Source organism: Lactuca virosa, chromosome 3 (genome assembly GCF_052849685.1).
Source record: "Lactuca virosa cultivar CGN04683 chromosome 3, Lactuca_virosa_CGN04683_v6, whole genome shotgun sequence".
In the NCBI taxonomy this organism is placed as follows: domain Eukaryota; kingdom Viridiplantae; phylum Streptophyta; class Magnoliopsida; order Asterales; family Asteraceae; genus Lactuca; species Lactuca virosa.
In genome coordinates, this window is record NC_136428.1 from 139,424,337 (window position 1) to 139,438,435 (window position 14,099).

General features: G+C 35.2%; 1 protein-coding gene and 1 pseudogene across 1 annotated transcript; both read left to right on the forward strand.

The window, feature by feature from the left end:
• The first annotated feature begins 5,222 nt into the window (after positions 1 to 5,222).
• Positions 5,223 to 5,921, forward strand: LOC145164113 (uncharacterized). Its single transcript, XM_079082836.1, has one exon. The coding sequence runs from the start codon at positions 5,223 to 5,225 to the stop codon at positions 5,919 to 5,921; it is 699 nt and encodes a 232-aa protein (XP_078938962.1).
• A 96-nt stretch (positions 5,922 to 6,017) lies between these two features.
• Positions 6,018 to 14,099, forward strand: part of LOC145164114 (potassium channel SKOR-like) — a 29,827-nt pseudogene continuing 21,745 nt past the window's right edge.

Sequence of the window (14,099 nt, forward strand, 5' to 3'; positions counted from 1 at the left end):
TTGCACTTTTTAGTCCAACAAAAAATATATCGTGAATTCTGTCACTAATATGTAAGGATAAGGACCCTAAGAGAAAGAATTAATCACGAAATTTGATGTGCAGATGAACTCTAAAGACTTTTGTAAGCTAATCGGTTGTGGAAATATGAGAAACAAACAATAATACAGTCGCCACTTTCTATTTAATTATCTTATTTTTTAAGTCTAGGCAAGTATGAGAAGTTTTAAACACATCAGGAGATAAAAGGAATTAATTAACAGATGTAATTGATGCAAGGAACAATACAACCATTAGTTTATATTTAATTATATTCAAATTCATATTCTTTTCCCCCATCCACACGTTTCAAGGAACACAGCATGTCCATTTGTTTTTTAGATTCTTATAAAGGACCCGTATGTCCCTATCTCCATTTGACCCATTGAATATAAAAATAAATATGTTTAAATAATGAAGTTACGTTATAATATTACATTGTTAAATCCAAAAATAACATATAATACCGCATGTTGCCTTTCTGTAATGCTACCGCCTAGCTAATTTCAGGTTACAACGAATTTTATTTTATAAAGAGAAAAGGATTAATGTCAAGAAAGAGAGATACAATTCAATGTCTAATACACTCCTTTGTGGAAGATTTTGACACCGTACATGACACTCCTTGTGGAAAATTATGACATTGCCCAATTTTCCTTTTGGGAGTAGGTGAAAAAGAAAACAAGAGAAAAAGGTAGGTCAAGTATAAATTAGGACATGCAAACCATTCATTTTTAAAAAAAAAAAAAAGCAACATGGCAAAGCAAATAATGTCTTCTTCAAACTTGTTATTTTTCTCTCTGGCTCTACTACTCATCATACTCTCCCCCATACCAAATTTCGCTTCTGCTTCTTTGGAGGAAGCCAATGCTCTTCTTAAATGGAAAGCAAGCCTTGAAATCCCAAAAAACTCCTTGCTCTCTTCATGGATTCCCCTCCCTTTGAATTCCAGTGCATCAGTTCCATGCACTTCTTGGTTTGGAGTAGTTTGCAATGCTGATGGGGGCATTCAGAAGTTGAATCTCACATCATCTGGATTAAAGGGTACGCTTCATCGATTTTCGTTCTCTTTGCTACGCAATCTTACGCATTTTGATCTCAATCTAAACCACTTCTTTGGCCCCATCCCACCAGCAATAAGACACCTATCCAAACTTATCCATCTTGATTTTTCCCAGAATAAGTTTTCAGGAGTAATCCCACCTGAAATAGGAAACCTGGACCAGCTAACCATCTTATACCTATATTCCAACAATATATCTGGCTCAATTCCTTCATCATTAGGCAATTTGAAGTATCTCAGTGAACTCTCCATCAGCTACAATCAACTTAGTGGATCTATTCCTTTATCTCTAGCAAAGCTGAGTAACCTACAGATTCTATACCTAGGTGTGAATAGATTATCTGGTCCCATTCCTATTGAACTTGGGAATTTGAAGTCTCTCACTGATCTTGAGGTGAGCGACAACAAACTTAATGGTTCTATTCCTTCATCACTAGCAAACCTCAGCAACATACAATGGCTGAACCTCGGTGGTAATAAATTATCTGGTCCCATTCCTAGTGAACTTGGGAAGTTGAAGTCTCTCACTCTTCTTTCGGTGAGCCGAAATCAACTTAGTGGTTTTATTCCTTCATCATTTGGTGATTTGGCATCTTTAAATCTCCTTTATATGTATGACAATGAGCTTGCTGGTCCCATTCCGACTGAACTTGGGAAGTTGAAGTCTCTCAATGATTTTAAGGTGAACAACAATCAGATTAGTGGTTCTCTTCCTCCAGAGTTTGGAAATTTAACTCAACTACAAAGACTTAATATGTCTTCGAATCATTTGGTTGGTGAGATCCCAAAGGAGTTTGGGAAGATGAAAAGTATGTTGTATTTGTATATGGCTGGCAACCAACTTTCAGGTGTTATACCTCTAGAGCTTGGATTTTGTGAACTCTTTGAAGTACTCGATCTATCCAAAAATAGATTGAATGGATCTATTCCAAAAAGTATTGGTAAATGGGCACATATCCACTACTTGAACTTTAGTAATAACAAGCTCAGTGAGAAAATTCCATCTGAGATTGGTAAATTAGTTCAGCTTACGGAACTTGATTTATCTCAGAATTTTCTCACTAAAGAGATACCATCTGAAGTTCAAAGTTTGCAAAGTTTGCAAAAATTGGATCTTTCTCACAATAGACTATCTGGTTCTATTCCTGATGCTTTTACAAATTTTCCTCGTGGGATTGATATCAACCTTTCTTACAATGAGCTCTCAGGTCCAGTCCCCAATTGGGCTAACTTTGTGAATGCGTCCATAGAAAGCAATTCAGATTTGTGTGGGAATGTTACCGGAGTGAAACTTTGTCCAAGTCAGATTATGAAGAAGAAAAATGGTTCCTTTCATCATAAACTCATCCTTGTAATAATGCTCCCTATATTCGGGGTTGTTTTACTTGGTGTATTCACGTATTGCCTTACTTCTTATCAACAACAAAAGAAAAAGTCTCCACAAAAACCATTGGACGAAGAAAGTGGTGATTATTTCTCTATTACAAGTTTTGATGGAAAAGTAGTGTATGTTGATATCTTGAAGGCAACAAATGGTTTTGATGAAGCATACTGCATTGGGACAGGAGGGTATGGTGTTGTTTACAAGGCCGAGCTACAACCTAACAATGTGGTAGCTGTCAAGAAACTTCACCCATCATCTGAGAATGTTGATCATAATGGATTCCTTAATGAGGTACGAGCATTAACGAACATAAGGCATCGAAACATAGTGAAACTCTATGGATATTGCTCCCATGTTTGCCACTCATTTTTGATTTATGAATACCTTGAAAAGGGAAGCCTTGGATCAATCTTAAGAAGCGATGTCTTGGCAAAAGAATTGGATTGGTTGAAAAGAGTAAATATTGTAAAGGGCATAGCTAATGGTTTGGCTTATATGCATAACGACTGCTCACCTCCTATAATTCATAGAGACGTATCCATAGCCAATATCCTTCTTGACTCTGATTATGAAGCACATATTTCTGATTTTGGCACGTCCAAGCTTTTAAAGCTCGATTCATCCAACTGGACCGCAATTGCAGGCACCTATGGTTATATCGCACCAGGTAACACAATATTGTGATTGTAGTTCTACTTCTTCTTAAGTTTCATGATATATATAAATAAGTATATGTACACATATGTATCTATGTTAGAATCTTGTGGGTTGATATAGCTCTTTTTGTTTTTATCTCATGTTTGTTTGAATGTAGAGCTTGCTTATACAATGGTGGCTACTGAGAAATGCGATGTGTATAGCTTTGGAGTTGTTGCACTAGAAGTGATAATTGGAAAGCATCCTGGAGATCTCATAACATCTTTACCAACATTGTCTGATGATTATTTGGTGGCAGCAAATGTGGGAGATAGTCGGATACCTCCTCCCTCATCCCAAGTTGAGAAACAAGTTAAGTTGGTTTTGAGTCTCTCAAGAGCATGTTTGAACTCCAATCCACATGAAAGACCAACAATACAACAAGTTTCAAATCAGTTAATGAAGGATCTGCTTTGAGTAGACATCTCTTGCCTGATCAATATATTGTACTTTCAGTGTTCTTTTTACTTTTCTTAAGTTCCCTATATGCATCTTGTCAATATGTATTCATTTGAATAGCTTTTTGTTAAGAAACTTCACATATGTTTGTTGTAGTATACAAATAAGTCAATGAAGATTGCCATACATACATCCCTCAAACAAGACATACTTTTTATATTTGTTTCATTTTATATTTATTTGTTATTTGCATGTTTTAAAATGAATAATCCGACTTCATTTTTTTTTTAAAATACATCTGTGAATATTACCTAGTTCATATGATTAATGGGGTATAATTTGTGATGCAGTATGTCAAGCATAAGTCTCAGATGTAATCTTATTTTCCTACAGAAATTGCATGTGCTCCTACAAATTATTGCAAAGAACAGATTCAAAATCATTAATGCTAGTATAAAAAAGCTTCTTCATCTGAATCTCCCTTCCATGTGTATTAGGAGCACCAAAATGAAATTACACCGGTAGTTTCTTTCATGGATACTCAATAGATCATGGAAGAAATTGCAAACTGCAATCTGGAAACAAATAAAACAAGGGCTCTCTCTACATATATATATATATATATATATATATATATATATATATATATATATATATATATATATATATATATATATATATATATATATATATATATAGAAGTAAGTTCAAATAAAAACAGTAAAGAGTGTGAGAACGTAAAAACACTATGTTTATGTTATTATTCTGTAATGAATTTTGTATATGTGTATTGTTGAAGTAATTCTAATATAAATATTAACTTTCGATTAGTCATATATTCATTACAATGTTATTATTCTATTATAAACATATGTATGTGCATTTTTGTACTAAATTCTAATTTTAATTTTAACCTTTGACTATTCATTTATTCTTTGCTAAATAATGACATAAAGTTGTCGATACAAAATTCATTGCAGAATAATAACATAAAAAAGTGTTTTTACGTTCTCACACTATTTACTGTTTTTATTTGAACTGTCCTCTATATATATATATATATATATATATATATATATATATATATATATATATATATATATATATATATATTGATGGGAATCAAATTTTTCCAAAAACATGATATTTAATATATGTTAAGCAAGTTTTCCCGAAGACACCATAAAAACATTAACTAGCTACAAAAATAAGTAAATCTGGTTCACATTTTAAAGTGTATTGTTAGCTAATATATATCAATAGCATTGCTTGGAAACCATTCTTCTCTCATTATGTATTGGGTGTGTACATTTATTTTCTGTAAATATTCTTTGTTTTTAAGTACTCTATAAGGCCTTGTGGTATACATACCACGAATCGATTCGTGGTCTAGTTGGCCACGAGAAAAGCTCGTGCACACCACCCCGACATTCCGTGGTCGGGCGTGGTCGTGATCCTCCGTGTTCCCGACGACGAATTCAAACGAAGAAGGTGATTGGTGGTTGGTTTTTTTGGCCGTTGAACGGCTATTTTGCCTATTTTTTTTTCAAACTCAATTCAATAACATAAATAAACCTTCTATTTTCACCAAAACTTACACCTCATTCTAACCTTCATTCTCTAAAACCACAAAACACATATACATGGATTCCACAAAACATATGGAATTTTTAAAAACTTTTGACTTGGATGACGACGTAGAATTCGTCAAGACATTCTTCAACGTTGTGCAACACATTCACGACGAAGAAAGTTTAAATGCAGCTCATACAAGGGCGGTCGTCAATCGTGATCGCCACGCCGCACACGACTTATTGGTACGTGATTACTTTGTCGATAATTGTCTTTATAATGACGACTCGTTCGAACGTTGTTTCCGTCTGAATAAGGCTATATTTTTACGTATTAGTAATGCTTTAGAATCTCGTTATGATTTTTTCAAACAAAAACCCGACGCTAGAGGAAGAATGGGTTTTAGTAGTATACAAAAATGTGCGGCTGCTCTTAGGTATTTGGGATATGGTATAGCATTTGATGCATCTGACGAATACTTGAAAGTATCCGAGAGGACCGCAATTGAATGTGTAGATTGGTTTTCTGCATGTGTTTATGAGGTTTTTCACGAAGAATATTTGCGCAAACCTACTCAACGTGATATTGAGAGATTATATTCGGCTCATGAAGAGAGGCATGGATTTCCGGGTATGCTTGGCAGTCTAGATTGTACGCATGTGGCTTGGGAAAAATGTCCAACTGCATGGCGTGGTCAGTTCACTCGAGGAGATATAGGTGAACCAACTATCATCCTAGAAACTGTTGCATCTCAAGATTTGTGGATATGACATGCCTTTTTTGGAGTAGCGGGGTCTAACAACGTCCTTAATGTTCTTGGCCAGTCTCCACTTTTCAACGATATTTGGACCGGCAAAGCACCCAATATGACGTTCATGGTGAACGGGCACGTGTACAAATACGGTTACTACCTTGGTGATGGGATATACCCGGATTATTCTACATTGATGAAGGCATACTCGGTTCCTCGAAGTGAAAAGACAAAAATTTTTACAAAAAAACGGGAATCGGCGAGAAAGGATATCGAGAGGGCATTTGGAGTCCTTAAGCAGACATGGCATGTAGTGAAATATGCTACACGACTCTGGGATAAAGAAAGAATTAAACGAATGGTCCTAGCATGTATTATAATGCATAATATGATTATTGAAGATGAAGGTCGAGCGATTTGCACGTATGATCCGAACGACGTTGTCGTTCCAATTGAGGAGTTCGTACCCGGAACAAATGTTTTTTTAGAGCGAGTTGTTGAAATTCATAACAGTGAAACGTGTTTCAATCTTCGAGAAGATGTCGCGGAACATTTGTACCAACGTAGTATGAACGACGATTAGGATTTTTATATGTATGTTTGTTTGTTTTTTTAATTAATGTAATGTTTTTTTTTCTAGATTAACTAAGTAATGTAGTTTGAAGTTGTTATTTTATTTTTATAATTAATGAAAAAATAGTTTAAAAAAATGAATGCTTTTTAATTATAAAAAATGTAATTTTATTGTATTTTTGAATTTAAAAAAATGTAATTTTATTGTAATTTTGAATTAAAAAAAATAAAAATAATGATGTGGAGTGGTGTGTTAGTGGTAGGTATCCCATATTAGTGGTAATGGAATGTGGTGCTGATGTGGCACCCACCACATATGTGGTATGTGGTGGGTATAACGGATGGTCTAATATCACCACACTACACTATGAACAAACCGCTACCATACAGCTGACGTGGCCTTAAATTCAAAAAAAAAAACATTCAGGCATTTCATCAAACAGTCAATATTCATTAAACTCACATTTTTGCAACGAGTATGTATAAATAATAAATGATCCTAAATGGAGTGTTGGAAGAAGATAGCATAGAAAAATGAGTAAAGACACCAATACATACATTTTAATTTATCCACTTCAACCACTTTGCGACTACTATAGAAATGAAATGGATTCACACTTTTGAATAATCATCGATCTGTTTCAAGTTGATAAATTACCTGCGATTTGGATGGATTCAAATGATTTGGCAGCAATTCAAAATGAATTTGCATGATCTATAAAGGATTCAGATGATTTGGTTGCGGTTTTGTCAATGGTGTAAGCTAGTGTGGAAACCCCCGTCTTCAATGTTGAGAATGTTGTGCACTTCTCCAAACAGGGGTCTGAAAGTAGAATTCTATCCATCAACTGGGTAAATAACAGAGGCACTAGATTCAAACTTGCAATGGAAAACTGGTGCATTGATCCTATTTCTTTCTTACTGCATCCTCAGGGGTGGGGGTGGGGGTGGGGGGTTGGTGCTTAAAATTCATCTTGGCGTCTTGGTGTTGGCGTTTTCACAGCATTTGCAGATTGAATCGGTAACTGTTTTCCATGGAGTTCAATTGGTAACTGTTTTCCATGGAGTTCAATTGGTGTTGGCGTTTTCATAGCTTCCTCCCTTTCGATTCAACTTTTGACTATTTTGCCCCTGGTGTTGATTTGGTGAAATTCAACATTTCTGTGCTGCTACAAAATGTAATAAAAAAATATCCTATTCTTCTATAACATTTAAGAATTTAAATTGGTCTCATTTATATATACTAGATCATACAAGGATAACAAAAGATGAAAACTCGTAACATGTATAAAAACTTCTGAATGCAGCTGGTATAAGGCATGGGAGAAGTTCATATTAATATGGGCAGTTTACTCTTCTTTCTTCACAATCACACCAATGGAATTCGGTTTCTTCAGGGGTTTGCCTTAAAACCTCTATTTCTTGGACATAGCTGGTCAAATCGCTTTCCTCATAGATGTTGTTCTCCATTTCTTTATAGCCTACAGAGACACCCAAACTTACAAAATGATTTCTAACCGCAACTTAATCGCTGTTAGGTTAGCAACTTCTCCTCTACATATCCAAATCAATAAAACATTCTATAAAAATTGTTTAAATTAAAATCCACCTTTTTGTGATTTCAGGTACCTCAAATCTCATTTTCTTTTCGATATACTTGCATGTATGCCTTGGGGTAACATATACAGGGTATGCATTAATACATGATGCAATAATAAAATTATTATTTACAATATGATAAATGATTATTTATTTATATTAGGCTTCCGGAAGAAAAGAAGAAATGAGGTACCTTTTGCTAATTAGATTGGTTCGAGTACGCAAAGTCTTGGAATTCTTTTCAAGATTAGAAAAGGACATTCGTGTCAATTATCTTTTTTCAAGGATTATAAAATTAATTGATATTGAACTCTATTGCACGCATACGGCTGCTTGCATATTCTATTATTTGGCTACGACTCTGCCAGCTGTCGAAGAAGGATACACCTGGATTGGGAGCTTAAAATCAGGCGATTATAGCTACTCAAATTTCAGAGAGATTGATCTTTGGAAACACTACACAACTTCCTTATATTTTGCCATTGTTACTATGGCCACAGTTGGTAAGTACTTCATCAACATAAATAGCAATGTACTTTCATTCATTTGTTTATTATATACAAAAATCAAAAGTACAATGCCATAATGTGTGGATTTGTTTGTTTGTACTTTGTACAGGTTATGGTGAAATCCATGCAGTGAATATGAGAGAAATGATATTTGTAATGATTTATGTGTCATTTGATATGGTTTTGGTAGCATACTTGATTGGTAATATGACAGCTTTAATAGTGAAAGGATCAAAGACAGAAAGATATAGAGATAGAATGACAAATCTTCCTAAATATATGAATAGAAATAGACTTGGGAGAGATATAAGAAATCAGATAAAAGGTCACCTTCGTTTACAATATGAAAGCAACTACACTGATTCCATTATTCTTCGTGATCTTCCAATTTCCATTCGTGCAAAGGTAGACTTTCAATCTTTTTCTTATTAAGACATTCTATGCTCTAAAATCATTAGAATTATGTGCTTAATGATGTTGTAAATGTGATTCTTTCCAGATATCTCAAATGCTATACAAATCATACATTGAAAAAGTTTCACTTTTCAAAGGATGCTCTTTCGAATTCATAAATCAAGTTGTAACTAAAGTGCATGAAGAGTTTTTTCTCCCAGGGGAAGTCATTATGGAATAAGGCAATGCGGTTGAACAACTTTATTTCATTTGTCACGGTGAACTGGTATAATTTCCTTCTCTTTTTAATTAAAATTAGTAAAACTTTTGGTTTTTTTAATTAAGCATGATGAAATGAAATTATATGTGTAACAGGGATTATGGCGTAAGTGATTTTTCTGTATATTGCATTGAATAAAATACCCTCTATATAGGGAGAGATACAATCGATACATCCTTCTAATGAGGAGATGAAGTAGGGAAGGATAAATATAAATCATAACTAAAATACACTTCCTAAAATACAAAAGATTCGGCTAATACTCTCCCGCAGTTTGAGCGGGGAAAGGAAAAACGCTCAAACTGGATCGGAACTGTTGATATAAGTAACAAGGTAAGCCTTTGGTAAAGATGTCTGCATATTGCATGGATGAGGGAATGTGTAAAACTCGAACCTGGCCAAGTCGAACCTTTTCGCGAACGAAGTGGATGTCAATTTCTACATGTTTAGTGCGCTTTTGGCTAACCTTTTCACGAACGAAGTGGATGTCAATTTCTACATGTTTAGTGCGTTGGTGCTGAACCGGATTTTGTGACAGATAGACAGCAGACACATTATCACAATATACCACTGTTGCCTTTGAAGTGGAACATGGAGCTCAAGTAAGAGGTTTCGAAGCCAGATGGTCCTGAGACAGCGTTAGCAACACCACGATATTCTGCATCGTCGCTCAAACGGGAAATGGTAGGTTGGCGCTTAGATGACCAAGATACAAGATTATTTCCCAAAAATACACAGTATCCAGAGTTGGATCGTCGAGAATCAGGGCATCCACCACAATCAGCATCAGAGTACGCAGTCAATGTGTGTGACGGAGATGCAACAAGTTGTAGTCTGTAGTAAATGGTTCCTTGAAGATAACGAAAAATTTTCTTCATCAACTGAAAGTGGGGTTCCCTTGGAGCATGCATGAAAAGGCAAACTTGTTGGATAGCATATGTAATGTCTGGACGGGTAAATTTCAAATATTGTAGAGCTCCCGCAAGCATCCGATATAATATCCCATCCTGAGTAGCTCGCCATCGGTGGCACTAAGTTTGGTGGACGTATCCACAGGCGTAGAATAAGGTTTGCACGAGGACATAGAAGCCCTCTGAAGGATATCACGAGTATAGGAAGCATGTGATAAAAATAAGCCCTGCTTATCTCGTGTGGCCGTGATACCTAGAAAGTGATGAAGTGCACCCAAGTCTGTCATGGAAAACTCATCAGACAATGAAGTAATAATGTTGTGTAGAAATATAGGGTCAGAAGAAGTTAAGATAATATCATCAACATATAATAACAGATATGCACGATGTCGGCCGTGTTGGAATATAAATAGTGAGGAATCACATAAATTGCTCCTGAAGCCACGAGAAGTGATGAATGTTGCAAATCTAGTATACCATCGAGGAGCTTGTTTAAGCCCATATAAAGATTTTCGGAGACGACAAACATGAGATGGAAAACGAGCGTCCACAAATCCCGGAGATTGGTGCATAAAAACTGTCTCATGAAGATCCCCATGGAGAAAGGCATTCTTGACATCCAATTGATGGATTGGCCATGCCTGGGACATGGCAAGGCTAAGTACGGTCGAGATGGTAGCAGGTTTGACAACCATACTGAATGTTTCGTGGCAATCAATACCCACAGTTTGAGATTTCCCATTCACAACAAGTCGAGCTTTATACATTTCTAGCAAACCATCTCCTTTAAACTTGTGGCGAAAAAGCCACATACATCTAATAAATGGGCTATCCGTCGGTCGAGGAACAAGTTCCCACGTGTTATTGTTAAGACCACTGCCGTACACGATTTAAACAAATAAAAATATAAATTAACTGCTCTATTGCACTAGCAGGTAGTACAGGTAAGCAAGGTCGGATCCTCAGGGACACGTCCTAAAGTTAACACCTCTTTGCATAAGGCGTGAACTAATTCTTGATGAGTGCAATAAACATAAAAAGAGGGGGCTTATTTTTGAAAATTAAACTAATAGAACTCGGAAATGACAAGAGAATGAGTAAATTTAAAGTAGTGGAAATTCAAATAAGAGAAAGTAATTCCAGTTTCGCGGTGACTCCCCTAATCATATAATTAACATTCAACACAATATTTGACTATGCACTTGTTCAAACTGGTACTGAAGTTCATTAACAAGATCTAATGACCTCTATTACAAAAATTATTTAATCAAAATGAGTTCTTTGAATTAAACCTAACTTTTTACTAAATTAACCAAACAAGCTCTTGATTAACAAAAAAAAGTTGCATTAGACACAGTGTAATTTCCCAGTAAAGTTCAATACCTCTCATAAGCTCGGAGGCGTAAAAACTTGTTTGATCATTTAATATTAGAGTTAACCCTAAATGCAGAATTAATCTAATATATGTCACTTTTTACCAATTAATCTAGACAATTACGGATCTAAACAATCAGGTGACTAGAAGGATTCACAAACAATTTAAGTGGCCAACAGAAATTGAAATCAAAATCAAACACTCAATTTAACGCAGAATTGATCAAACTAAACAGTAATCATAGTCAAACATAGTGCCGAATGATTAATCATACGAATAGGTTACGTCTTGCGAAACTGAAATCTAAGTTTTTAGCCTGACATGGCTAAAAACGGATAACAAACAGTAGGAAATAGAGTCTAAACGATAAATCTTACTAAACTACGAATAGAAATTTAATCGTCTCCTTTTGATCTGCGTTCTTCACTTGAAACCCTCTGATAACCGCCTTAGAATCGCCAGGAATCGCCAATTAGGGTTACTGGATGAGTATGGGGCTGTATTTATACGTCTAGCTATCAAAACGCCGTATATACGATCGCATAGGGCATACCAGTGATCGCATGTATCACCCAAAACGTGTCACGGGTCTTTTTAATGAAGTACGTTGCCATTTTGATGCAATTTGACCAACCTGCAATCGCAAAGGCACAACCTGCGATCGCATGTATATGTTTTTCTACTCTGATGAATTTTTTGGCACGAAAAAACCACGAAGCGAAGCTGCGACCAAACCTGCGATCGCAAAGGCATACCTGCGATCGCAGGGAGACAAGGTGCGATCGCACGTTCCAATTTTCAGCTCTTTTGATCGTCGTTCCTCCTTCCAAGCAGTTCTTGATCATTTCCCGACATCATTCCTCGGTCTAGACTCCAGTTAAGCTCCAAAGCATCCACTAACGCATCCTGAACTTGTGCAATCATCCACATGCTCCGATTACCCTGAAAAGTCATAACAAAAGTGAGCAGTATGGGCATTCTACAAAATAATCACGAAACACGAAATACATAAGAATTATCAGGAGTTAGTTAGCTTTTTATAACGAAATACGTAGGAAATTGTGCTAAAAGATGCATATAAAATGCATCTAACAAACCTCCCCAAGCTTAGACCTTACTTGCCCTCAAGTAAGGAAACGATAACTTTGGAAATGGAATATAGACTAAGGGCAATAAAGGAATAACCTAGGCACACTGACAACTTAAAAACGAAAACCTAAATAAGAAGAACTACCAAAGCTAAACATAAAATATGCATGCAAAGATAAAGAAAATGAACAATGAACAAAAATAATATGCAAATGAGAAACGAACAACTAGAATGAAAACATGCTTCTTTTTTTTTTTTACTTTTTATATTTTAAATATATATATTTTTATACGATCAGACTTTACATCAATAATGAGCTCCAATCACTAACACCAAAGCAACCATCCTGCTATCTTTCATGTATCACATACTCCCAAAGTGAGGAAGACCACAAAACGGTGTAACCCAATAATCCAACTCTAGTTTTATTTAAACTTTATACCTTAATTAGCCTTATGAGCGAAAATAACACAGTCCAGATCTCATGTCCTTAAGACTAGATGGTCAAGAATCAGAATCGACGCATCCTTAACAACTCGCATGACCAAATCAGCTTTCGCCGAAGAAGCAAGGGCCAAACCCCGTAGGAGCCCGAGCTCTATGCTTTCACTTTTTCGAGAGCCACAACTATCATATCACACAGTTGTAACTTTGGAACGACTTCTAACTTGATTGAAATTTGATTTATACTTCGTTTTGAGCTTGATTTCTTCAATCTTTTTTTTTTCTTGGAATTTTTTGAAATTTCTTCAATTGAGCGCTTGAACTTCTTGATTTGGGTACTAGATATAACGTTGTACCCTTTCTTCTTTCTTGACTGTGTGGATCTGATACTTAAGCTCTCTGTTACCGCGAGGGGTAACGCGTGTCAACAAATAGGGCCATGTTCTGTGGGTTCAGAGTTGCCGATAAAGATTCTTTTTAAACATTCAGAAGCAAATCATCCTAAAGCTGTTATTACCGCCCAAAAAACATTTCAGTACGCCATTTTTTTATTATCTAAGGTCGGGGTCTCGAATCACGGTGTCTTGGGTCCCCTAGTTATAACAGTTGATTCTACACTTCTAATAACAATCAAGTCGCTTTGGATTTTTTTTCATTTTTAATTCTCAATATCCCACTTCATGGAGCTATCGTATGTAAAGAGTGTCATCATCTCGTATATATATATATATATATATATATATATATATATATATATATATATATATATATATATATATATATATATATATATATATATATATATAGGGCTAAGTTATTTTGTTTCTTACATTTATTGTGTGCTAGAATGCACCGATAGGAATTTAGTAAATTAAATAATTATTTAATTAAATAAATATAGATATTAAATGATTTCCATAATTATATGTATATTAAATGATATCCATCATTATAATTCTCTTTTTATGGAAACTAATTAAATCTGTCATTAACGTCAGCAATAACATTCTTTCAGAATGAATT

What these genes read in the sequence shown, in the direction of transcription:
- LOC145164113 (XM_079082836.1), top strand. Translation starts at nt 5,223, where the DNA reads ATGGATTCCACAAAACATATGGAATTTTTAAAAACTTTTGACTTGGAT.